The sequence below is a fragment of the Artibeus jamaicensis genome, unplaced genomic scaffold (assembly GCF_021234435.1).
Source record: "Artibeus jamaicensis isolate MK-2021 breed Jamaican fruit bat unplaced genomic scaffold, CSHL_Jam_final contig_685, whole genome shotgun sequence".
In the NCBI taxonomy this organism is placed as follows: domain Eukaryota; kingdom Metazoa; phylum Chordata; class Mammalia; order Chiroptera; family Phyllostomidae; genus Artibeus; species Artibeus jamaicensis.
In genome coordinates, this window is record NW_026521924.1 from 29,003,877 (window position 1) to 29,029,080 (window position 25,204).

Sequence of the window (25,204 nt, forward strand, 5' to 3'; positions counted from 1 at the left end):
GGGAAAAGGAAACACTGTGAATACGGTTTCCGAAGAAACGACAGGATTTCCCAGTGAAAACTTGGTTTTCTGATAAACAACAAATAACACTTTAGTGTAAGAATATCCCCGAACTATTCCTAGGTCAGTACACATTGCAGGCCTTCCCCTGCTGACCTCATGCGTGTCTCGGTGCCGTTACAAGGTTAGGCTTGCATCCCAAATATTCTGCGATTCATGTTTCCCCTTTGGGGTGTTTTATTTATTTATTTATTTTTAAAAGATTTTATTTATTTTTGAAGATTTTATTTATTTATTTTAGAGAGTGGAAGGGAGGGAGAAAGAGAGGGAGAGAAACATCAATGTGCGGTTGCCTCTCATGCACCCCCCACCAAGGACCTTGCTCGGAACACAAGCATGTGCCCTGACTGGGAATCAAACTGGCAACCCTTTGGTTCCCAGGCCAGCACTCAATCCACTGAGCCACACCAGCCAGGGCTAAAATTTTACTTATCGATTTGAGAGAGAGAGAGAGAAGTAGGAAAGAATGACAGAGAAATATCGATTTGTTTCACTTATTTATGTAGTCATTGGTTGCTTCTTGTATGCACCCTGACTGGGGATTGAACCCCCAACATTGGTGAATCAGAATGATGCTGTAGTGTAACCAACTGAGCTACCTGGCCGGGGCACTCCAGGGCGTTTCTCAGAAGGCCTTTCTCGGGATTTATAAGAACAGGCTTTGAGGCTGTGGACTCAAACCTCTGTGGGAGTCCTGGCCCCACCACGGGCTAGCTGGGCAACCTTCAGCAGGCTGCCTCACCTCTCTGAGCCTTGGTCTGACCATCTGAGCAATGGGGATGATAAGGGTAGCGTTGTTATTTCCTGTTGCTCTTTGTTTTCTTTCTTCCTTCATTTTTTTTGCCACTACACCCCATCATTAAAATGTCTATAATGAAAAAGAAAGAAAATACCAAGTGTGGAAAGTCTCATAGGTCACTCACAAGAGTCTAAATTGGTACATCCTCTTTGGAAAACTGATTGTACTACTATGATCCAGCAATTCAGACTCCAGGTATATATATCAAAATGTGTGTGTATTCACCAAAAGACATACTTGAGAATATTTATAGTAATACTATTCATACTGACCCCAAAGTGGAAAAAATCCAGATGTATCAGAAGTAGAACAGATAAAAAAAATGTGGGATATTCATGACACATGTGACTATATGACAGTGACAATGAATAAGCAACTGCATACAACACGGTGGGTGAATCTCAGGAATAAAATTCTAAGCAAATACATGAGGTGTAACTGCGATTTTATATAATACGGAGTTCAAAAACAAGCAGCAGTAACTTAGGGGATAGAATTTGTGGTCACCTTTTGGTGTTTCTGTCGTGTCTTTGGAAAGCCGCATAGAGGGGGCTGGTCACGGGCTTTAACCCGTCCTCAGGTGTCAAGGTCACTGTCCACTTATCACCGTTTCAGAGTGAGGCTACGAGAGGCTTTGAAAAGGGAGGGGAGGTCTGGAGGGAACTGGGCAGATATGCTAAGATTTAGTTGCTTTTTTATTTTTTCTTAATTGAAGGGCGTTTGTCTCCCTGGAAACCACTTGCTAATCTCCAGGATATGGTCTCCTTTCAGGCGAAGGAGGTGGAGGAGACCATCGAGGGGCTGCTGGTGAGGCTGGAGGCATTCTGCGCTTTGACTGACGTGGTGAGCATCTGCCCGGAGGCGTGGGTGGAGGCCCAGGCCCAAGGCCTACCCTTCCTGGGGGTCCTCTGGGGAAGCCTCTCGGGTGGGGATTTAGCGTCCGGAAGGGAGGGACAGCGGCGAGAGGAAAGCCACTCGCACACTGTGTCTCCCACTCTCTCCCACTCCCAACCCCAAGGCGTCCCCAGGCGGCCATCTTGGCCACCTCCTTCCCCCCAGATGGTTTTCATTCCACGGAGGAGCCAGACTCGGGCCACCAGGTGGCACTCTCGGACACCGATGCGGGGAGCCGCTCAGCGGGGATGCTAAGACTATATTTAACTTTCCTCCGCTCTGCGCAGTCGGCCAGGCAAACATGGAGCCGGCCAGGAAATGGCTCCAGGCCTGTGAGGCCCAGGAGCAGCCGGCTGCCCAGGCCGCAGCCTGTGGCTGGGTGGGCCTCGGGTTCTTCCCTGAATCCTTTTGCTCTCCCCACTTTGGCCTCCTACCCTGTTCTTTTTTTTGATTTTTGGTTATTTGCATCTTTTTTGGATCCCCTTGGCTGGGTGGGGCAGAACACAGACGTGGTAACTCAGGCCCAGAAGACAAGCTCTCCCCTCCACATCTTGTAGAAATCTCCTCTAGAACCTCGTGTCCCCAGGACTGCTGCCAGCAGGTGGGAGGCCCCAAGCAGCAATGATAGAATCTTCTGGAAGTTCCCAAGCTTATTAAAGGCAAACCAGCACCCAGAGATGGAGGCTTCTGCCAGGAAGCTCAGAGGCTGCAGCTCTGTGTCCCTGCCTGTCTCTGGAGCTGGGGAAGGCCACTGGGCCCCCGAGAAGTCGTGTCTTCTCGGGGGCCAAGGCAGTGACAGCGACAGCAGCCCTGACGATGACTCAGCATTTACGTTGTGCCTGGCACCCGTGTTACCTCATGTCCCCTAGAAGCAGCCCAGCATGATGGGCACCGTGCTGTCCCCCTTCATTCAACAGGCCCACCTGGTGCCAGGCCAGGGACACAGAGGTGAACAGACAGCCCTGTTCCCATAAGGGCCTGTGTGTTTCTCTCCTGAGAGCCAATGTCTCAGCTCAGGCAGGGGTTCAGCTGGGGGCTTGGCAACAAGACGGTCTTTGAACGACCTGGAGAGTCCCTTCTTCATCACCAGCTACGTCATCACACCTTCTCTGCCTGGGTCCCGTGTCAGTCTGAGGATGCAAAGAGTCCAGTCTGGTTCCGTCCCCCGTGAGCCCCCAGTCTGTCGGGGGAGCCCAGTTTCTCTGCGGTCACTGCCCCCGAGGTCAGAAATACTGTCACAATGGCGTGATCAGGGGCAGAGGCAGGCTGCAGAGGTTTTGAAAAGAGAAAGAGGGTCTAGGAGAAACTAGACCCAGGCGTGTAATCCTAAGATTTAGTTTGCTTTAAAAAAAAAAAAAAAAAGCAGAGGCGTTAATTCTGCCTGGGAAATTGGAAAGGCTTTGCAGAACAGGCAGGGATTAATTTGGGGGGGGGGGGTGTTGAAGGAGCAACAGAAAGAATTCAGCCACTGGGGAGAGCGGGCGTCGGCAGAAGGACTGGCCTGTGGGTACGGTGTGCGTGGTCAGGGAGGGGGCGAATTTGGAAGACGGCATGGGTGTGGACTGGTGACCCAGAGACATTTTTGTTGACAAGGCCTTGCCCATCCCCGTCCTATGAGAGGAGGCCCGCTGACCATTCTGGAGGACAGTTGTAGGTGGGAGTCAGCTTGGACAGGTGGACAGGGACCCAGGCCACACTTGCCTTGGAAGTTGCCCAGGCTCCTTGGGCTGGCAGGTCAGTGTTTGGGCCACTGGGCGGCCCCAGACCACAGGCCACCTGGGGGAGCTCCTCCTCAAACCGGGAGCCTGGAGACTCACGCAGGCAAAGACTCTCACAGGAGGTCACACAGGTGACCCACAGGCCCCTCCCTGCCTGCAGAGATAGCGGATGTTTCTGGGGGGAAAAAAAGGAACGTGCTGCTGACATTTATAGAATGTCATACAAAAAATCTGGATTTCTGGCTTTTCTTACGAAAACAAAGGTCTGGCTGCCCTTCCCACCCGGCCAGCATCAGCTAGAGCTGCACAGTGGCTGTCCCTGTGGCGGCTTCCTGCTGTCCCCACTGTCCCCATGGGAGCCTCCCTGACTCCACAGTCCCCTGCTAGGTACATCCATCAGTTGCTGGTGTGTTTTAAGGTCGAGGACGTTTCTCTGCTTGGGCCCTGCTGAAAGCAAGCCAATAAAACCTGAATGGGCAATGGTCCCGTGTTTCAAGAAATGGAAGAGAGTGGGCTTCCCGTGGACATGAAAGTGATTTCAGTGTGTTTATGTGCAAACAAGCGTGTCTGCATCGAGAGGATGTACCTAGTGTGCACTTCGGTGGCCCCTGAGGCGTTTGGAGTTTGTACCCCCACATTGACGCTCTGTGCTGATGTGGTTTGGATTCGGGGTCCTCTGGGCCCCAGCAGCTGATGCCTGGTGTGTCTGTATCCGGGTGTGGGGGGCTCCGCGGCCCTGGGAGAGGTGTCCAGCTCTCAGCCCCGGCTCGGACCCTGTTTCTCTCCTGATCTGAGCTAGGGGTGAGTGGGGACTTCTGGGGGCAGGTGACATCACCCTGTGGACCACTGCCTGGATCCCCGCTTTGGCAGTTGGAAACACTGATCAAGTTAGAGGCCTGAGAGATGCCAGGCTCCGTGGTACCTGGTCCAGAGAGCAGCTGCGACATTTCTGATAAAAATCAGGCCGTTCAAAGTGAGAGGCCGGCTTCCTGTCTGATGCACTGACTCCTCTGTCGGCCTGTCCTCGATCACTCGCTCAGACTGGAATTTGCCACTCTGTGCCTGTGACTTGTTTTGACCTTGGATATAGTGCCAGTTGCTGCCACTTCAAGCTCTGAGTCTTCTCACGGTGAGGCCCGGACACAGCGCGTCACCGCTCTGTGCCTTTATTTCCTCCTCTGTGAAGCAGACATAATGGTTCTGACCATCCATTGCTACACTGAACTACCCCAGAACTTAGTGGTGGAAAGCAACAACCTGTTCAGGGTGTGGGTCTGAGCCCCGTGGCACCTGCTGGGCTGGGGATGCCCAAGGTGGCGCCTTCCCCACTTGCCAGATGTCGGGGCTGGGAGGATGGCGTAGCTGGGGGGCTGGTTGGCCCACCTGTTCTTCCTCAGCTCTCCACGTGTCTCACTTGGACAGCCTCACAGCACGGTGGCCTGGCCCCCAGAGCGGGCGTCCCAACTGACAGGAAGCAGAAGATGCCAGTCTCTGGAGGCTTGTCTATGGAAATGGACGCAGGGTCACTTCTGGTTTGGTTTGGTTTTGTCAAAGCAGTCACATACCTCACCCCTATCTGAGGGGAGAGGACACAGGCCCGCCCAGCCTGCCCCCTTCCTGGAAGGAATGTCAGGAACTCGTGGGTACCTTTAACCTTCTGTCTGGTGTCGTGTCCAAAGGGTCACCATGAGGAATACCCGAGGCGGGATGCACGCTTTCTGTCCACCAGAATGGCCGGAGTGAAAGGGACAGACAGCAGCTAGTGTGGCTGAGGATGTGGACTAGCAGGTCGTTCGTTTGCTGGTGGAAACGCAAACAAGCTCAGCCCCTCTGGGAAATAGTTCCGGGGATTCTTTACAGTCAGACGTACACTCACCCTATATCCCAGCAATTCTCATCCTAGATAATCAATCACCCGACAGAAACGAGGACAAGTGTCCACAAAGACTCTAACACAAGGGTCCCTAGCAGCTTGGTCCATGGCACCCTGCACCGGAAACAGCTCAAATGTCCCCGGCATAGGAATGGGAGAATAAATGGTCGTTTGTTCACACACAGGCACAGGAAGCAGTGAACTGCTGTGTACAACAGTGTCATGACTCTCAGACGTGATGCTGAGCGAGTGAAGCCACACACGAGAATCCATTCTGCGAGGTTCCTTTAATGTGAAATTCAAAAATAGGCAAAACTGCCCTGACTGGGGTGGCTCAGTTGATTGGAGCATCATTTCCAAGGCTGCATTCACCATAAAGTTGCAGCTTCAATCCCCGGTCAGGGCGCGTAGGAGAGGCAACTGATCAATGTTCCTCTCTCTCTCTTCCTTCCTCTCCCTCTAAAATCAATAAACATATCCTTGGGTGGGGATTTAAAAAATAAAAGGCAAAGCTAACTAACAGTGACAGGAGTCAGAAAGTGGTGAGCGCTGGGAGGGTGCCGTGCCTGGGGAGTGGCCGGACGGAGCCTTTGGGGGTGACGGTGTGGCGTGTGCGCTGCCACAGGTGGAGGTCACACAGACGTACACACACATGCAGATCGATCGAGCTGGCTAATCAGGCCTGGGCACTGTACTGTGATTTGCACTCGGTTAAAAATAATTACTTAGCACACTGCCTGCCATGTAGTACGTGACCCCACACAGCAGCTACCGAGGTTATCATCACCCCCATCAGAGCCCCAGAGGGCGGTGACACCGCCGAGGTTATATATATATATATATGGACTGGGGTTGGTACAGCCTTCCGGCTCAGCACCCTCGGGGGGTGTGGGCAGCACATCCAGGCCCCCTGAAACCACGGCAGCCCTGGGCCCACCTCCTGGCAGGCAGCAGACTCTTCCTTTGCTCACATAAATGGAGAAGATTTCCTGTTGGCCTCAGCCCAGCAGTTGCATTTGGCGTTGGTGTGTGTTCCTGGGTCAAGTGCATTTGGCTTTCCTTCCTGGGGGCCCTGAATCATCCTGGACAGCTGTCTCTGCTCTGTGATAACCCCACCTCCGCTGCCCAGACGTCGGGGCTCTGGGGGCCAGCTGTGGGGGAGGGGGAGAACAGGCTGGGGGAGGGACGGCAAGGACCTGCCAGGCCCCCAGCCCAATAAACCTGGCTGGGGGTTGTTCTGGCAGGGGCTTGAAAAGCTTTGAGTTCTCACTCATACCTCTTCATTGTTCTCAGCAACGTGCAAAACACGCAAACTCAGACGCCTGTGATGTGATCATGTGTAGTGGGCTGGGCGTGCAAAAATAAATGGATCTCTTCTTTTGACTCCCCTATAAGAAGAAAAGTGCACAGTGCGCCCATGGACACCATGTTGGGGAGACACTAGGGAGTGGTGGGGACTGTGGTTAACCAAAGGGGGCAGCTGTCACCCAGCTGTAGCTGCTTGTTCCCATGTGGAACTTGGCCTCGGTGTGTCCTGGTCTTCGGCAGCCAGAAGTCTGGGTTTCTAAGGGAAAAGTCTTAATTTTACCTCTTGGCACATAACTTGGTTGTGCTTTTCTTTTTGTTATTTGCTTTTTTGAGACACGATGCAGGCTGGCTGTACATGGGTGGAGCACGTTGGTGGATGTCTTGTGTTGGGGGCGGCTGCCGACCAACCCGGACGGGAGTCTCCCATGGCCCACTTTATAGTGCTGTGGCCTTGGGCCAGTTCCTCGAGCTTTCCCTTTTCTCAGTTTCATCCCCTGTAAAATAATGTTGAAGATCAAACAGTTCCTCTTCACAAGGTCTGTTTCCCTTGAAGATTCCCCTCTCCTTTCCCCTGAAGGACACAGCCTGCCCCCCACCCCCCACAGGTGTGGGTAGTTCCCTAATACCTGCCGTTTCTGGGAGAAGTGTCATCAGGGAGGGGCCTTGGGCGTGGCCACAGACCCTCTGTTCTCTGGTTCCCTGGCGTTCAGAGGAGGCAGGGGGTGCTCCGTGACTCCCCCCACCACCGCTCCACAGTGGTCCCCTCTGTCCTGTGGGTTGCCATGACCAATTCCTCCTGATTCTCACATGTGCCCCCAATATGTTTCTTTACAAATTAACGAAAAGAACAGATTGCATTTGCTCCACTGTGTTCTGACCTTGCCCTGAGCTATCTGCTCTGGGCTTCTGTCTGCAGATACAGCCTTGAGGAAACAAGGGCAAATCTAGGACTTTTCCCTACCACTGCCTGCGGGAGCCAGGCCGCCCGTGGACCTGAGCGCAGGGGACTAAACGAGGCATCAGGGAGGGGCGGCGACTGTGGAGGCCAGAGCTGATGTCCCACCTGGGGGGAGCAGCCTTCCATACCTGGGGGGATGTAGGCCCTGTGTGGCTAAAGCTGCTGATTCTTAAGAGAGGTTGTACATCCAAACTTAACCACTTCAGTAGTTTTAAGTCATATTTATGTGCTTTATTGTGGAATAGTTTCAGATTTACAGAGAAGTTGCAGAGGTAATAGTACAGAGTTTCTCCCCTTTGTTAACATCTCACATCACCATGTACCTTTGTTGAAACTAAAAAACCAGCACGTGCCCTTCCCTGACCAGTGTGGCTGAGTGGCTTGTGCGTCATCCTGCAAAGTGAAAGGTCACTGGTTCGATTCCTGGTCAGGGCACATGCCTGGGTTGTCGGTTCTGTCCCTGGTCAGGGTGTGTACGAGAGGCAACCGATTGACGTTTCTCTCTCACATCAATGTTTCTCTCCCTCTCTCCCTTCCCCCCTCTCTAAAAATAAATAAATAAAATCCTAAAAAAAAAAAAACCCAAACCATTTAGTGGTCTGTTGCTACCTATAAAACTCCACACTTGATTTCAGCTTCACCAGTTCCTCCCCCCCTCCCCCATGTCCGGCTCCTGTGCCAGGCTGACCCTGCCCCCTGGAGACCGCATCACCTGGGTTGTCGAGTCTCCTTGGTCCCGGGCTGGCCGTCTCTGCCGGTGTCCCGCGCTCCCCGCCTGTCTGGACTTCGGCGGTTTGAAGGAGTACTTGTCCGGTGTTTCGGAGAAGGCCTTCCGGTTGGGTTTGTCTCCTGTTGTTCTGTGGTCACACGGGGCGCATGGGGTTCAGGAGAGAATGCTGCAGAGGTGCGGTGCCTTCTCGTCACATCGTCTGGGGGCAAGTGACCCCCACAAGACATCACTGGGACGTTAGTCTTGGTCAGCGTTCCCCCAGAAACATTCCCCACCTCCCCTCCGCATCCTGTGCTCCGGAGACTCCTGCGTCGTCTTCGTTTCACACTCTGGGGTCTCGTCCAGTGTTGACGTCACTTGTTTCATTGTTCGCGCTCTTCCCGCCCCGCCCCTGGGCTCCCTCCGCTCGCCTCCCAGCTCCCGTGGTCACGCTCCCGTCCTTCCTTTTTTAGAAAACACTCTTATTTTCTGGCACTGCAGGATGCTCCAAATGCTTCACTTTTCCCTGCCCCAACCCTAGAATCGGCTATTTCTCCTAGGACCCTCGTTTGAATTTTTAAGTTGGACATTAAATCAAAGTTAAAAACTGAAACACTTTGTGAGCCCAATCAGGTACATCTGCCAGCCACGTTCAGACATAGGAGATCTTCTTTAATCTTCAAAGCATTCTTCTGAGAGAAGCACCAATGTGATCTCCACTTTACAGATGTGGAAACTGAGGCTTGGGGTCAGGGCAGAGACTGGGACCGGGCAGCCTGAGCCAGATGCCACCCTCTCAGGATGATCTTCAGCCTCATGGGGTCAGGGCCTGGGGAGGGAGTGTACCGCAGGACAGTGGGCTTGGAGCCAGGTGCCTGGGGAGGTGGCTGTGCTGTGAGCAGAGGAGGGGAGCCCTCCAGACCCGCGGCACCATGGGCTGGCTTCCAAGAAACGCTGGGCACGAAGATGGTGTCCTGATGGTGGCAGGGACAGAGTTTCAGGAGAACCCCAGAAGTCTCTTGCACTTAGGCAGAAAGAGGAGGAAACACAGGTACAGTTTCTAAACACATTTTTAAAATTAAAATTTTGTCCTGAGTTGTCCCCTTTTGTTACTTACCTGTTGCCGCATACCAAATTCTCTCACCCTTAGTGACTTCAGCAGCTCTTTTCGGTTTGACAGTGTCTGAGGGTCAGGAGCCTGGGTGCAACCTCGCTGGGTGCTGTGGTTCAGAGTCTCCCAGGCTGCGGTCCACTCAGGGGTCCCAAGGGGCAGGACTGCGTCCAGGCAAAGTCATTGGTTGTGGATTCATTCCCTCCCTGGAGGTCGACTAGAGCCCCCAGTTGCTAGCCTCTTCATCAAAGCGAACAAACCGAGAGAGCAAGCGAGAAAGGAGGGGGAGAGAGAGAGACCGTGCACGAGCAAGCCTGCAACAGGGAGAGGCCGCCGGCAAGGCGGAGCGACAGTCTTTGGTACACTAGTGTCAGTGCGGTGAGAATCGCTTCCATCAACTCCTCTTCGTTAGAAGTGAGGCTCTAGGTGCAGCCTACCAACCAGGGGAGGGGACCACGCAAGCGGGTGAACACCAGGAGGTGGGGACCCTTGAGGACCATGTTGGAAGCTGCCTGTCCACTCCACACCAAACACTCTGTTAAATGTCTTCACCACATTCCAAAAGCAAGGGCCGTCATCATTGCAGAGAAGCAAAGGAGGGCTCAGAGAGGTGCAGCGACTTCCCCAGGGTCACACAGCTCATGCTGGGTAGAGCTAAATTCACACTCCAATCTGAGTCCCAAGTCCAGCTCCCAGAGTGCCCGCTGGTGTTTCTCTGACTGTCCCCAGACCCCCGCTCCAGCATAGCCTTGGAGCCTGGCTGAAAACAGAGAAACCAGGACAGACTTGGAGGGGGCCTGGGAATCAGCATTTGACTAGCTCCCCTCCAGGGATTCAAACGTTCTATAAACCTGCGAGCTGGGTGCATCCTGCCTGTCCACATGGGGACAACATGATGATGTGGATGTGGAATTTCTGTCTCACACACCAAAGGGTTGGGCTTGGTCCTCGCCTCCTAAGGACAACAAAGGCTTAAGTGTCCAATTTCAGGGAGCAAGGGAAGGTGCTGGCAAGTGAAGTTCACAGTCACTTCCGGGGTCCTTGTAAGTGAAGCAATTGAACATTAAATGAGGGGCATGGTGCACGGGAAACACTCAGCACCGTGTCTGCAGGTACAAGGCACCCAGCCCAAGTTGTATTTTCCATGAACGTAATTAATGTTAATGATTAACTCATTAGCATTATTAATTCCAGGGCAGTGAAAGCTCAACTCACCTCAACTTCAGTGATCTGATGTGTAGGAAATGAAGAAATTTTGTTTGCGGCTGGGGGTGGTGGTTGTTGGAGGGGGGGGGGATGATTAATCTGCGGTTCAGTGAATAATCCCTGGCTGGGTCTGGGTCCCAAGGGGCGGTGGGGTCGGTCCCCACTTGGGACTCTGGGCAGGTGCCACTCAGTGTCTCAGCCATCAGCTCCCAGAGGCTGGCGGGAGGACAAAGTGACAGGGCAGGGGCCTGAGGAGCTGTTTTGTTCCTTGCAGATCAGGAGTGACACGTCGCAGATCTTGGAGGAAGACATCCCTCTCCTTAAGGCCAAGGTGATGGAAGTTCGTGGCATCTACACCAAAGTGGACCAGCTGGAGGTGTGTCCAGGAAAATGAGCTGCTCGGTGGGATCCGGGGTCTTGTTCTGGCTCTTCCATCCTGTCTTCCAAGATACCGACCTGGCTGCAAGGGTCAGGCATTAGACCCAGTGCAGGGCATGGGGGCCTGCACTCACTTGGCGTTTAAGAAACACGACATATGCAAATTTACAGACAGTATCCTAGTTAAAAAAATGTGGGTACTTTATATAAAAATCTGAACATTAGGCTGTGAAGATCCAAATTGAGAAATGGAACATTTCCAACGCCCCGGCTATCTTGCAGAGCTGGTGGCAGCTGCCCCTCAGATGACGCATGTGCTTTCTAGTTTACCACAGTCCCCACCATGCCCTGTTGTCTCACTGCTGCCTCTCTCCCCCGTCTGCTGCTTGTGTGGGCTGAGCCGCACAGCATCTCATTTCCTCCTCACTGCCCTGGCAAGCCAGTAACCTCCCTGATGCACCTCCCGAAGGAGGGTATAAGCTCTGAGAGGTAAGCCACTTACCCCGAGTCACACAGCTAATTCCGTGAAGCTGGCACTCAACTTCCATTTGCTGAAGCATAAGCTTTTCACTGAACTGTGGCCCTCAGCTTGGGCTCTTGGCTCCTTGCACAGAGAAGGACCCGGAGGCTGGGAAGGAGTGTGCAGGTAAGGAGTAGTTACCTGGACAGAGGGGATACGGGCCCCTCCGAGCTGCAGAGGCAGGGAGCATGGCAGTCAGCACTGGAGCTGGTGGAGAATTAACATTCTCGTCAGCAGAGAAGGCACGAATATAATTAAAACTTTGCCCTTGGAATAGCTGATTCATTTGAATTTTATTCTACGCGTTGAAGAAAGGGGAGAAAACGAAGATTTGCAGCCCTGCTTCTTGCCTTGCCTGGGTCGGCCCAGCTGTCAAGCCTGATTCTTTCCTTAGCATCTGGTTCACTGATGTTTATCGTGGCCCTACTATGCACCACTTGTAGTGAGAAAGACAGACACAGTCCTGGCCATATTCTAGCAGGAGAGACAGGACGACAAAGCATTACCTTAGCAGTTTCCCATTGCCACCACCACAAATTGGTGGCTTAAAATGTGAGCTCATTATCTTACAGGTCCAGGAGTCCAAAATGCGTCTCACAGGCCACAGTGGGGGTGTCTGGCTTCCCTTGGAGGCCCCGGGGGCGAATCCATGCCTTTGCCATGTCCAGCATCTAGAAGCTACCTACATGTCTCAGCTCACGGCCCCTCCCTTGGTGTGCAGAACCCACAGCCTAGCATCTCCAGTCTCTGTCCTACTCGGTCCCCCCATTCCCTCTTCCCTCTCCGCAGGCCCCTGAGATAACCCCAACCCACCTGGGTAAGCCAGATCATCGCCCCCCTGCAGAAGCCCTAGTTACATCTGCAAAGTCCCTTTTGTCATGTAAGGTAACATGTTTCCATGTCTGGGAACCAGGCCATGGACATGTTTTGGTGGCCACGATTCTGCTGACCACAATTACCAAGGGTGACTCAGAGGCACCGCCTGGGCCTCAGCTCTCTCTCCTCCTAGGGTCAGTTTCCTCCTCTGTAAATCAGGACTGTGCCGTTTGTCCCGCACAGGGTCCTTCTTAGGCCAGTACCTGACATGCCTAGGTGTTCAGTGAAGACAAACTGTCACCATGGTCATCACCCACAGGCTGAGAGAGGCCGAATCCATGCGGGATGCACGCTCTCCACTCTGCCCAGCCAGCCACAGGCCCCCCGGGGCTTCCCAGGAGCCCAAGACCACCCAGTCCTCAGATCAGTGTGACCCACTGGGCGGTCAGGGATGGGGGGTTGGGAAGCATGAGGTGACCTCTCAGGCCAGAACTTGTCCCTTTAACAGTTTTAATCATAAAAACTGTTTATTGAGTCCCTGGTCTGAGCCAGGGACTCATTGTGCTTTCTTAGTATGAGCTCGGCAGACCCAGGAGGAAGGTCCTGTTATTAGTCTCATTTTATAGAAAAGCAACTGCAGAACAGAGAAGTGAAGTGCTTTGGCCAAGGTCACACAGCTAGGAAGTGGTGGAGCTGGTACCACCAAGGTCTGAGCTCCTGACTGCTGCTCAGTGCTGAGTGGACTTGCTTGAAGCTGGGGCCTTTGCCCAAAACATTAGAAGTCGAGTATAGTTTAAAACAATGAGGCTTTCTCTCCCCTCCCTTCTCTTCCTCCTTCCCTTCCTCCCTCCCTTCTTTCCTTCCTTCCTTCCCTCCCTCCCTCCCTCTCTCTTTCCTTCCCTGCCTTCCTCCCTCCCTCTTGATAATGAAAGTTGCAAGTTTTCACTGTATAGAAAAAAATACAGAAAAGTCACCCATACTCCATAACCAGCGGCCAGGGTGGCTATGATCAGCTGTCACCCTCTTTCTGTCCCCCAGCCCCCAACCATGTGGGTGGGTGTGTGTCCCCCTTAGTTGGCTGCAGGCTGGGGTGGCCCAGGTTTGGCCTCTCCCTGGCAGGCATTCGGGAGGTGGGTCCGACCTCATGAGCCCACATTCCTCAGCGTGGCCTCACTCGCCGCCGGCCTGGTATTGGGGCAAGGAGCGTGAAATTGGAATCGGCTGGAGGAAGGGCCTGCGGGACTTTCTTCTGTTTCAGGACCAGATGTGCCTCCGAGTTCGAGGGCTGGAGCCCTGGTCGTGCAGCTTCTGGCCTGTGGCCCCTTGTCCCCTGCACTGCACATGCACATATGTGTGCACGTATGTGCATGTACACATACCTCATGTGGCTTATTCAGCCTTTGGGCTCTGCCCCTGCCAGAACCCCAGGCGGGCAGCAGTACCATCCTGGGCTCATCCAGTGTTTTTCTGCTGAGGACGCATTAGATTCAGTCATTCGCACATACATGCCTTCATGCCTTTGCCATCCAGCTGAGCCCCTTCCAGCTGACCAGGCGTTGTCTTGGCCTGTGAACAGCACTGACTCAGCACCTGCTCTTGTAGGACTCGCATTCTAGAGGGAGCTGGTTTGTGAGCGGACAAGAAGTTCAGGGGGTGAGGCAGGCTCAGAACATGAGTAGCTCCACAGTGACTCGGGGTCTGGGTTACAGCAGGTGGTCAGGGAAGGCCTCTCTGGGGAGGGGACAGTCAGTCCAGGGCTGGACAGAGGAGCAGCACGCATCCCATCCAGAACAGAGGGAAGGGCCCTGCAGCATGGAGAGAGCCGGCGCAAAGGCCCTGGGGAGGGCGAGGCCTGGAGACAGCTGTGTGACTTTGGGCAGGTGACCCAACCTCTCTGAGCCTTGGTTTCCCTTCCCTGTAAAACAGAGGCTAAAAATAGGGTCCCCATGGGGAGAACGTGGGAGGACACATGGAGGGCTTGGCCACGCCTGGCTAGCAGTGGGAGCTGTTACTTTTCTGGTCTGCGTTCCCACCAGTGGCCTCCCCGCCACACAGGCCTGACCTCTCCAGGAGCCTGCTGGTGGCCGTGAAAGAGGGTCCGGCCTCTCTGGGGCCGAGGGAGGGCAGTCAGGAATGAGCCGGGCAGGTGTGGTATCCCCACTCTCCCCCCCTCCCCCCAGGCCTTTGTCAAGATGGTGGGACACCATGTCTCCTTCCTGGAAGACCACGTACTCCAGGCCGAGCGGGACCACGGGACCTTCCCTCAGGCCCTGCTGGGGTGGAGGTGGCTGGGCTCCAGGGGGCTCCCCTCCTTCAAGAACGTGAGTATCTCCCTACCGCCCTCCTCCTCCCAGACCCTGGAGTGGGAGAGGGGCTCAGGAAGTGGAAGGTCAGAGGGCACATCTCATTTCTGCAGACAGGAAACCATGTCTGGCTGGCCCCGGGGAAGGCCGGCCCAGGTGGCTGGGTGTCTCAGTTGCTCCCTGAGGTCTCTCTTCTTGCTCTGAGCTTTGAGCTTCGTTGCTGTGACCTCTTGCTTATTCATCCACCATTAATTGAGCACCTGCTATTTGCTGAGCACCGGTGGTCCATGTGGGCAGGGTGCTAGTGGGTAGAAACCAGTGATGCTATTAAACACTAGGCAGCGCTCGCCACAACAGAGAATTTTCTAGCTCTCAGTGCACGCGGTGCTGAGAATGAAGAGCCTCACCCTTGGCTGGCTCTGATCATTACAATAACGGCTCCTGTCGGGTCTGTTCTAAGTGCTTCACGTGCTATGTTACATGGGATCCAATTCACGCACCAGTGGAAGAAGGTGCCTTTATCATCACCCCGATTTTAGAAGAGGAGACTGAAGCTCAGGGAAGTGAAGGGACTTCCCTGAGGCCACACAACCTGGTGTGACAAGGTGTCTAGCCAGCCAGCTACCCTGTCCTGCCCGCGGTGGGGTCTCTCACTGCTCTTTGAGGTCTGCTGTGGGTCCCCCTTCGCTCCTCGGTTGCCCCATTCCTCCTCCCTGCCCCCACGTCTCCACTCTGTGTTACCTTGAAGGCCAGAGTGTTGAGTGTTTGCAGCATCCCGGGCACTGCATTGGGCACTTCATGTGCGTCGACTCACTTATCCTTCCCGATCCTGGTGCACGCTGGGCGTTGGTTAACGTTGCCCTCATTTGACAGATGAGACAATGGAAGTGTGGAAAATTTCAGGGGTTGCAGTCTTGCAGCCCGTGGACAGAATTTGGCCCACGTGGACTCATTCTGTCTGACCAGGCAGGGTTACCTAAACCACGTGACTTGGGACGCCTGATTAGGCATTCTCTTTCTAGTCCCTGGCAGGCCCCCCACTGTGCCATCTTGTCTTCCACCTGCCAAGGCCTGGGCTGTTCACCTGCCACCTCCTGGTGAATGACTTGCCCAAGGCCAGTAACAGCTAGACGGTGGCCTCACAGATCTCATAGTCTAGGAACTCCTATTAATCCTTTAAAACCCAAGTTAATGCCACCTCTTCTGAGAAGCCCTCGGGGATTTCCCCCTCACGGACAACTGCCATCATCTTTTTTTGTCTTCCAATGACAATGAATTCATAAGCTGTTCCCTTTTCCCTCCTCTCCTGGAGTTATGGTGACTTCCTGGGTGACCAGGAGTGCCCAGTCTCACAGAACTCTGTCCCTCGATGGCTTCAGGACCTTGACTGCCCATGTCTTGCCGGGCCGTTGGTCTCTGCACTTCACATTCTTTTTCTGTCATCTGTACAATTGTCCCTATGTGGTTGGCACCGGTGTCCCCATTTAGAGGTAGAGACCAAGGCCTGGAGAGGGAAAGGGACGTGGTCAGTGGTGGGGTTGGAACTCAGGCCCCTGGGACTCTGAAGTGGGGGGGTCCCCCCCCACTCCTGCAGCAGGATCCCACCAGGGTGTGGCCGGGCGTGCTGCGACCTGCACCCCCTCATCTCTGCCAGACGCGGGGGGCCCCCCAGGCCTACCTGCGGTGACTTGTTCCAGGAAACTTGTCGCAGCCCGGGGGTGGTGAGTCATTCTGCACCCCCAGCGTGTTGGTCTCGGCCCCAGGAGGGCTCTGTCTGGGGCAGGCAGTGCCAGTGAGCAACACACACGCACGCACGCACGCACGCACGCACACACACACAGGCGCAAGGGTTTCTAGCGTGCAGATTGAGTGGCCTTCTAGAATAATGGTCGTCAGGACACGTGTTGGGCACCTGACTCTGCGGGGACCTCACATCCCACCTTGGGAGGCAGGTCTGGTCATTGTCCCTAGTTTACAGATGGGCAAACTGAGGCGAGAAGGGTCGAATGGCTTGCCCATCCGGAAGTGGTGGGGCTGGGAACCTCGGCTCTGTACTGCTCGGCTCTGCCAGGTCTTTCTGGACCCAGTGCCGACCACCAGAACCACTGTCAGGGGGCAGGGTCCTCACAGGATGCCCCCTAATGACCTCCCTTTCTCCCACCGGGATTCCCCCGAGGCCAGGACCCCACGCTGTCCGGTGTCAGGCCCCTTCAGTGAGTGCCCGTGGCGTGCGCTGCCCTTCTCTGACCACTATCAGCCCCCCAGAGCCCACACCGGCCCCTCGCCCTGCCCTGGTGAGAGCTGCTCCTCACAGCCCCTGGCCCCCCTCCCGCCCCCGTCTGTTCTCCACAGGTCCTGGGGAGCAGGCTGGCATGGGGCAGAGACTCTGGAGCCTTGCCTGGGCCGTGGGAATGCTGGCGAGCGGTCCTGTCCCCGTGGGGTGATACTCACTGCTGTTTCCCATGGCATTTCCCTCGGGGCCCAAGAGGGAGGGCACTCAGCCTGGACCCTGGATCTGGGTGGGGGTCTTTTTGCACTAAGTGACACCACCAAAGCAGCGGGAATAAAAGGGAAGAGGACTCCAGGAGTCTCCTAAGGAGGGCTCTGAGCGCTGGCGGGGCCCAGAAGCCATCTCTGCTGGTAAATAAGGTACCGGTGCCGGGCAGATCCCTCGTCGCCTGGCGGGAGCAGGGGTCATGGTGTGGGGACACAGAGTCAGCCCTGCAGAACCAGGCACCGCTCTCAACTCAGCCCCCACCGGGCAGGGCCGCTGCTCTCCCCATTTTCCAGCTGAGGAGATAGAGGTGCAGGGGGGCTACCCGAGGTCACGCAGCTGGGTCTGAGCATGTGAACCCACATTCTTCACTGTACCCCAGGCTTCCTGGGGAGCGAGCTGTGAACGCTGCCCTCAGAGAGCCTGTGTCTAGTGGGTGAATACAGATGAGGACTGAGTCCTAAGCAAATTCAGAAGGTCATCATTTCTAAATGGCTGTGGCGTGCTCTGGGTGAGCGCGTTCAGGGGTGGCCTTGGGGGAAGGGCCCTGTCAGCTGAGACCAGTATCATGAGTGAAGTCAGTCTGAGGCTGGAATGGAGGGCGCTCCCAGCTGAGGGGGCCACAGCACAAGGCTCTGGAGTGCGACCCCCGAGTGCATGCGGCTTGAGGAGGAGTTGGGAAGCCGGGTGGGTGGTGGAATGAGCGGGGCCTTGGGCCACACAGAGGAGTTGAAGAGCCTTCTAAGGGCGATGGGAAGCCATGGATGGGTTCATAGGGGCGGGGGGGATAACTTGGTCAAATTTGACTCACCTGTAGAAGTTTCCAGGCCTCATTCTCTGTCCTGGGCTCTGGTATTCAGGGCCAGTGATGTCTGGCTGAGACTGGAACACGAGTTTGAAACAGGGCACAGGGGGGCCCTGCAGGTTCCAGAGTTCAGTTCCTCAGCCAGGAAACACACCCTGCACCCTGAGCTCTCGGGCCTTGTCTGAGAGGGAGAGGAAAGAGGCTCCAGGCGAGGGCCCCAGGTCTCCTGCGTGGGGCACTGTGTCCCAAGACCCTGCACACAGAGGGCCGGGGGCACCTGGAGGTCGTTTGCGGAAGTGAAAGTCTGAGACGGAGCTAGAGTCTTGGGAGCCTGAACCCCAGAAGGGCAGGGGAGACCAGGTCAGGCGTCACTGTGTCCCCCGAACCCAGGCCCCGTCCCGGCCGGGTGGCTGCCACAGGTGTCCCGGCCGGGTGGCTGCCACAGGTGTACCGCTAACTGCTCCGGGCCTTCCCCGGGTGCGGGTGCCCTGGGGGCTCGGTGCGGCTTCAATAATTTGTTGTAAAGCACTGTTTGTTTTCTGCTGAGCCAAAACATCTTGTTCACAAGAGGTGTCATTTTGATTAATTTTCCGATGGATGAGAGTGTGGTGCTTTCCAAGGAAGGTTCTTTGGGTAATAGCAAAACTGCTCAGGGCCAGGTCCTGACACCCTCACAGGGCCAGGCTGCCTGGGGGCCGGTGGTCCGGCCTGGACCTGGGCCTGCCCAGGGCCCCCTGATGCCCGCAGAGGGAAACCTGGTAACAAAAATGAGTGTGTGTGTCAGGTGTGACACAGTCAGGAGTGGCGGGGACAGGGGTGAACTGCAGAGCCCAGCAGCCTTAGAGAAATGGGGGTGGAGCCACATTTTCCTATTTTGGGGAAGAAGCTGTACATTTGTTTCGTTTTGCCCAAATCTCAAACACTTGGAGACACCTGTTGCACCTGTGCGTTACTCCCAGCGCCCTCCCCAGCTCTGGATTTTAGGGTGATGGTCTGCACCCCCTGGGCCCCCCACCCCCTTCAGGGGCATCCGGGGCCAGGCGAGGGCGGAGAGACAGCTCCTTCCTTTCTCTGTGCAGCATGACCGACAGCTCACAGTTTTATTGAGCATCTACTGTTGCCAGTGCCTGATTAGCTTCCCCTAGCAACCCCAGCTAGAGATGCGGTTCTTCCAGGTCCTGAGGAAGCGACCCGAGGCTCAGAGAGGGCTGGTCACATGCCCAGGGTCACACAGGGAAAGCAGCAGGTCCAAACTTTGATCCAGCTGTGGCTTCATTCAGCGGCTCCCCCCTCCCTCTGCGATCTTCTCAAAGGCAGGAGCAGCGCCAACTGGAGACCCCTGGGCCCTGTCTGCCCTATTAACATGTGTTTGTGGGGCAGCTTGGAATATGTATACATCTAATTGGAATTCGCTCCCAGCATTTAAAAGAAGTTTTATGTAAGAATTTGGACATCTGGCATCTCTTGAAGAAGCAGAGGCCTGGGGCCCCGAGCAGCACCCCTTCCCAGCCGCCATCTGGCCCAAGCCGCCCACTCTCAGTCAGTTTCCTGCCCAGGCCGAGCACATAGTAGGTGTGCAATAAGTTGGAATCAGTGTATACTCTTATAGCTTCCTTGGCCCTGGATGGCCTCCCCAGATTTCTGCCCAGGCTGCTTCCGGGCAGCGAGAGCTGGGGTGCAGTGTCCACACCTTCCTCTCTCCCTGGGGCTTGGGGCTGCCTCTCAGGGCTCGGAGGTAATGGAGGCTGTGGGCGGAGCTGCCATGCCCGGGGCGGCCTGCAGGAGTCCTCAGCGCCAGGTTTGGTGTCTCCTCCCCTCCCCCTCAGTGCCTCCCCCCAGCTCCCTCTCCACCGGGAGGGGAGGGAAGGAGGCAGGCTCAAGCCCGCTGGGCGCCTCTCCCTCCCTCTGCCCAGCCCCCCCAGGGGGAGAGTCCCGGAAGGAGGCAGGCTTGGCCGGGACTTTATCTGCTGGTGGAGACCAGCAAGGCACTGAGGCACAGAAGGCCGCTGCGGTTCCATGGTACCTTCTCCCAGCCCCGAACCGGCCTTTCCTTCTCCTTCTTCCCCCATCATCCCTTGCGGCAAAAATGCAACATAAGCAGATGGCAAATATTAAGGCGACAGTGGAGGGCCGGGGGCAGCGCTGGTCCCCAGCCCCTCTCAGCAGCTCCCGGCCCCGAAGCTGGCCCCGGCGAGTTGCTCAGCACTCACACTTGACCGGTTCTGTCTGGCTGGGTGTTTGATGTCCCCCGTGCTGGGAGGGACAGAGGGCTCCCTGGTGGGCTGGTTTGGGAACCAGAGGTCTCTTTTTAAATGTTGCATTCTTGTTGAGGTTTTGAGGGTATGTGGAGAGGAAGTTCCTTTGGACAAGGAAGCATTTTTACTTGGGGGCGCTGTTTGTCAAGGCCCACGCGGAAGCTTGCCAGCCTCTCCCTGGTTGGTGGGACACAGTCAATGGACCCTTTTCAAACACTATCACCATTGGGGGTGTCACTGTGACACCAGCGTCCTCAGTCCACGCTCTGCCCTCCCTGGGGCTGGTGGACACAGCCTGCTGCCTTTGCATAGGCTGGTCTCCTGCCTAGAATACCCTTCCTGCTCCCTGCCTGGTAGAATTTATTCATTGTTCAAGGCCAAGGCATGTTACCACCTCCGGGAAGGCACCTGGACTCGCCAGGCACCCATCCCTCTGGCCCCCCAATGCCGTTCATTCCCCTGTGACACAGCACCTCTGGGAGCTGCTGCCTCTGCACCTGTGTTTCTCCAGAGGAGACTTTCTCAGGAGTAGGTACAGGGATTCCTCATCTTTGACTCGTGTTTCCGACGACACAGGCAGCCTGGTTTTCTGGCGCTTTCCCTGCCCTGCGTTCATTTGTTTTCATGCCTACCAGTTACATAGGTGCTCACAGTCACCCTCCCCCCTCTGCAGATGGGAAATCGAGGGGCGCAGAAGTCAGACACTTTAACTGAGCCAGCGGGGCATTGCCATACTTGGTTCCACAGCCCCACATGCATCACATCCCTGGGGTCGAAATCCAAGGGCTCACCAGGGGCACACAAGGCCTGAGAGAGTAATGAAGGGCTGACCTCTCCGAGAGAGGCAGAGGGGCTGGGTGGGGACTGTGGCCAAGGTAAGAGGCAGGTGCCCTCAACTCCAGCCAGGAAAAAAGGCTCAGAAAGGCCTGTGCTTGCCCTTCTTTATAAGAAAGAGGTTGAGGGTGTAGATTTTTATGTGAAATCAGTTGATTTTTGAAGACAAATCTGAGAGGCTCATAGAAATCTCAGGGGGCCTCTGGGCTCACAGCTTCCATGAGTGAAGAACTCGCAGCTGCCTTGGTAAAGAACTGTGATGAATTAGTGCCTAGCGGGGTACCTGGCCTGGGTGTGGGTCCAGTGCCGATTTCCTGAGTGTGGGAGAGAAGGGGAGGGAGGGGGTAGAAAGCGTAGCAGTGGGGACCGGCCTCGATGACTTGAGTGGGGCGCCATGCTGAGCAGGCAGGGCTGGACTCTGAACTGTGGTCCTGGGCTGCCCCAGTCCTGTTCATGGCTGTGTGCCTGGGTACGCACCCAGGCTGCACCCCCGGCCCCCCAGTATCTCCACGGCTGCTCTGGGCCCACCGGGGGAGATTGGGAAGTGAGACCTGTGACCCCAAGAAGCTCGATGAGCTCACTCTGGCCAGATGGGTCCCGGTGCAGGTCTGGTGGCCACGGGTGTGACCTCTGTCCTCGTTTACTGAGCAGTGAGGTTCTGCCGTCACTGGTCCCATTTCATACAAGGGCAACTTGAGGCAGACAGAGGGGGAGTCACTTGACCGCAGTCAGGGGAGTGGGAACAGAAGCAGCCCGATGCCCCCAGCAGGGGCTCAGCGAGGGTCGGCTGGCATCGCTTCTTAGAAAGCTCCCTTTGGAGAAGCTGGTGATTCACCCCTGCCCCTCTGGGCTTGTGCGGCACCGCCACCCATGCCGCCGGTGGGAGCCAAGTGGGGCAGACAGCCTGCTCCTCCCTGAGCCTGCGCCACCACTCACGCAGGACTGCGGCCAGCCTGGTGGAGGTGGTCGCTCAGAGAGGGGCCCCTCTGAGCAGAGGCCCTGCCCGAGGACACCTCCACGGTGCTGGATCTTCAGGGACAGGTCCTGGGGACATCAAAGTCCCTCTCCAAGTGTCCCTCTTCCACGTGCTCCCGATCATGTGAACCATGTGACACACTGGGGGCCGCTCAGGGCTGCGGCCCCTTCCCGTCTCTGCCTCTCGGCCACGGTGGTCTGTCTGGGTTTCCCATCCTGAATCACTCATCTGCCTGTCTGGGTTTCCGTCCCCGTGTCTCTGGGTCTCAGTCTGTGTGTCTCTTTCTGCCTCCCTGTGTCTCTCCTCATGTCACACATCGTCGCAAAGCCTCAAGGTCCCCCCCCACCCCCCACACTCACTCCTGTCTCTCCCCCCGCATCTGTTCCATTCCCCTCAGGGGTCTCACCGGGTCCCTTCCCTCCCCAGGGGGAAAGAGAAAGGCCGTGGGCCTGCATGGGCCACCGATGTGACGTGGAGGGACGGTCCGGTCTCAGTCTGTGTCCACTGGCAGGGGCTCTGTGGGCTCCCCCATCCTTCTCTGAGCCTGGTGTCCTTGACGGACATAGCTCGTCCTGAGGGGGGTCCCACGGTGACACGCCTAGTGTGCAGTGAGTGTTGATACGTGGAGCCGTGAATGCGCACCAGAGGACGAAGAAACGATGACACCGGGCCCCTGCCTGCGGCTCGCAGGAGGCAACTCAACAGGCAGGTGCAGTCGGCAGGTGCGGGCTGCTGACTTCTGCACGCGACGGAACGGGAGAGGTCGGGGGAAGTGGCTGACACAGGCGAGGGAAGGACCGTGGGGGCGCCCAGCACGGCCGGATGTGCAGCGCCTGCTCCACACGGGGTCACACGGCAGAGGACGGGCAGTCTCCACCCCCCCACGCAGGCTCCATGCGTGGAGGTGGGCCCTTCGTTACTGCAGAGACCTGCATGAGGCCTGCAGCTGGGCTGGGGGCGCCCGGAGCAAGTGGGATCCTCTTGATGCCCAGGGAGCTGGAAAGCCCTTGGTGCCATCATGGTCAACTTTCTGCCGGGAAAATAAACCACATCTCATTAAGCAGTAAATTCGTCCAGGTCCCTTGTCACGTAGCCAGACCTAAAGTCAGGGCCAAAGTTCCCATTACTTGGAGAGTCCTAATAATTAACCTGGGAAGGCGGCTGGAGAGGGGAACTTTGGGGCAGTGAGGAGCTGGGGCGGGGACGGGCCGCTTCAGGGTGGACATTGCTGAGTGCCTCGGCAGGTGCCCACGGTGGCCTGGGCGGGGGTGTCTCAGCACTGTGGCCCTGGGCCCACCTCTTCCTTTCTGGAGTCTGGCAGCTCTTCCCTGGTCTGGGCCTGGCTCCAGGGGCCTTGGGCAGTGGCCGGCCTGTGTGAGTGTGTGTGTGAGTGTGAGTGTGAGTGTGTGTGTGTGTGTGTGTGTGTGTGTGTGAGGGGGGTGTCCCGGAGGAGCTCAGGTGACACCAGTCCTGGCTGGGAGGGAAATGGGAGGCCACAGGCCAAGCTCGGGGCGGGCTGCCCAGGGCAGCCTCCAGTGATCCAGTAATCCGTCACTCTCTGGCTCTCTGGCGAGCAGGCACTTACTGAGCACCTACTGTGAGCCAAGCACCCTCACTGGTAGATGAGCTCCGCCTCTTGGTGGCTGAGAAACATCCTGGCACTTAATTTTTGAGGCTTCTTGTAATTAAAAATTAGAGCAGTGCTTAGAATTGGCTCCCGCAATTGGGATTTAGTTTAAATGTTCCTGGTTTGGAACTGAATGCATTTAGTACTAAATACACAGTGTCATGAAATTGTACACTTGGGCTGTTTGCAAGCTAATGATGGCATTTAAAAAGAATATGAATTCAGGGGGCTGTAATAATAATGAAATCAGCCAACACTCGCTGAGCGCTTACCGTCTTGTATGCAGGCTGCTGCCCCGTGCGCCTAACACCCTGGCCTGCTCCCACGTGACAAAGCCAAGGCACCGAGGGGTGAAGCTGGCCAAAGTCACACGGTCAGAGAGGGGTTCCGCTGCCCTCTGAGGGATTTGGAAACGGGACACAATTCACTGTGCTGGATGAGGGACCCTGCTGTCTGTGCTGGCAGCTCCATGTGGGGCCTTGAGGGGAGGTCCCAAGTTCAAATCCGAGGGCCTCTGCGACTCTCACTGCGACTCCTACCCTCATTCCCCAGAGCTGCATGAGCCCCATGTAGGGGCGTGTGGATGGGCAAATGGGGGGAAGCCCCTAAGGCTTGGCCCCTGGGCCCTGGGGAGACCCCAGAAAATGAGCTCAGCCTCCATCCTACCCAGTGATCGATTCTTTTGGGAGCATGGTCAGGGCAGGGGCTGGTGGAAAGCATGGCTTGGCCTGTAGCTTCTGCTTTCCCTTTGTACCTTGGGCTTTTGCTCCTGGAAACCCTGGGGCCTTGAGTCTGGAGACAGCCCTGCCATCCCCTCTGTGCACACCGCTGCTCCCACCTCCCCCTGCCCCCACATTCTCCTTCAAGTTCTCCTTGGCTGTTCCAGGAGCTGCCACTTGTGTGACCCTAGCCCTTCACCTCTTCCTCCCACCAGCCCAGGTTTAACTCCTTGGATGCCACACGGCCTCCACCTCACTTTCTTCTTTCATTTGTGCATGTGTTCATTCAACACAAATCCACTGGCCTGAGTGAGTCGAGAGCTGCTTATCTGGAAACCTAGGGAGGATAGAGAATGTCCCTGCCCTCTGGCAGCAGGCACAGGCTGGTGTAACATGCAGTGTGGCCCGGGGGCAGGGGCTTTCCCCGGGAGTGGAAGAAAGGCAGGGAGGGACTGGGTGGGGAGAGCGATTTAGGGAAGGCTGGAAGGTACAGCATTGTGGTGGCTGGCGCCAGGGAGGGAGGAAGGTATGCAGGTGCCTGGGGCCCTGAGCAGGTGGTTTGAGGGAGGAAGAGGTCAGGGTGGAGGAGTCAATGGAGCAGGTGTGGGCCCAGCGCAAGGATTTGGCCCTGGAGGGTTTGGAGAGAGGAAGGAGGTGCTGGGTGTGCAAGGGTGGAGGTAAAGAGATTAGAACTGCTGGGGTGGCCCAGGGAGAGACTCGAGTGGCCGGGACCAGGGTGACCAGGGTGGAGGAGGGGAAGCATGGTCTGTTCTGTGTGTGTTCACTCGAGATTCTTTGCTAAGATAATTGTAGATTCACATACAATTGTAAGAGGTAACAC

At 56.1% G+C, this 25,204-nt stretch overlaps 1 protein-coding gene across 2 annotated transcripts in view; it reads left to right on the plus strand.

Annotated features, from left to right (window-relative positions):
• BCAS4 (breast carcinoma amplified sequence 4) overlaps positions 1-25,204 on the plus strand; it is a 52,349-nt gene that overhangs the window by 10,422 nt on the left and 16,723 nt on the right. Inside the window, exons 2-4 of one of the 2 annotated variants that reach the window (XM_037167356.2) lie at positions 1,631-1,702; positions 10,911-11,012; positions 14,531-14,671. In XM_037167356.2, coding sequence (XP_037023251.2) covers positions 1,631-1,702; positions 10,911-11,012; positions 14,531-14,671 — 315 coding nt within the window. The remainder of the gene's footprint in view (positions 1-1,630; positions 1,703-10,910; positions 11,013-14,530; positions 14,672-25,204) is intronic. The other variant, XM_037167362.2, reaches the window with a different exon arrangement.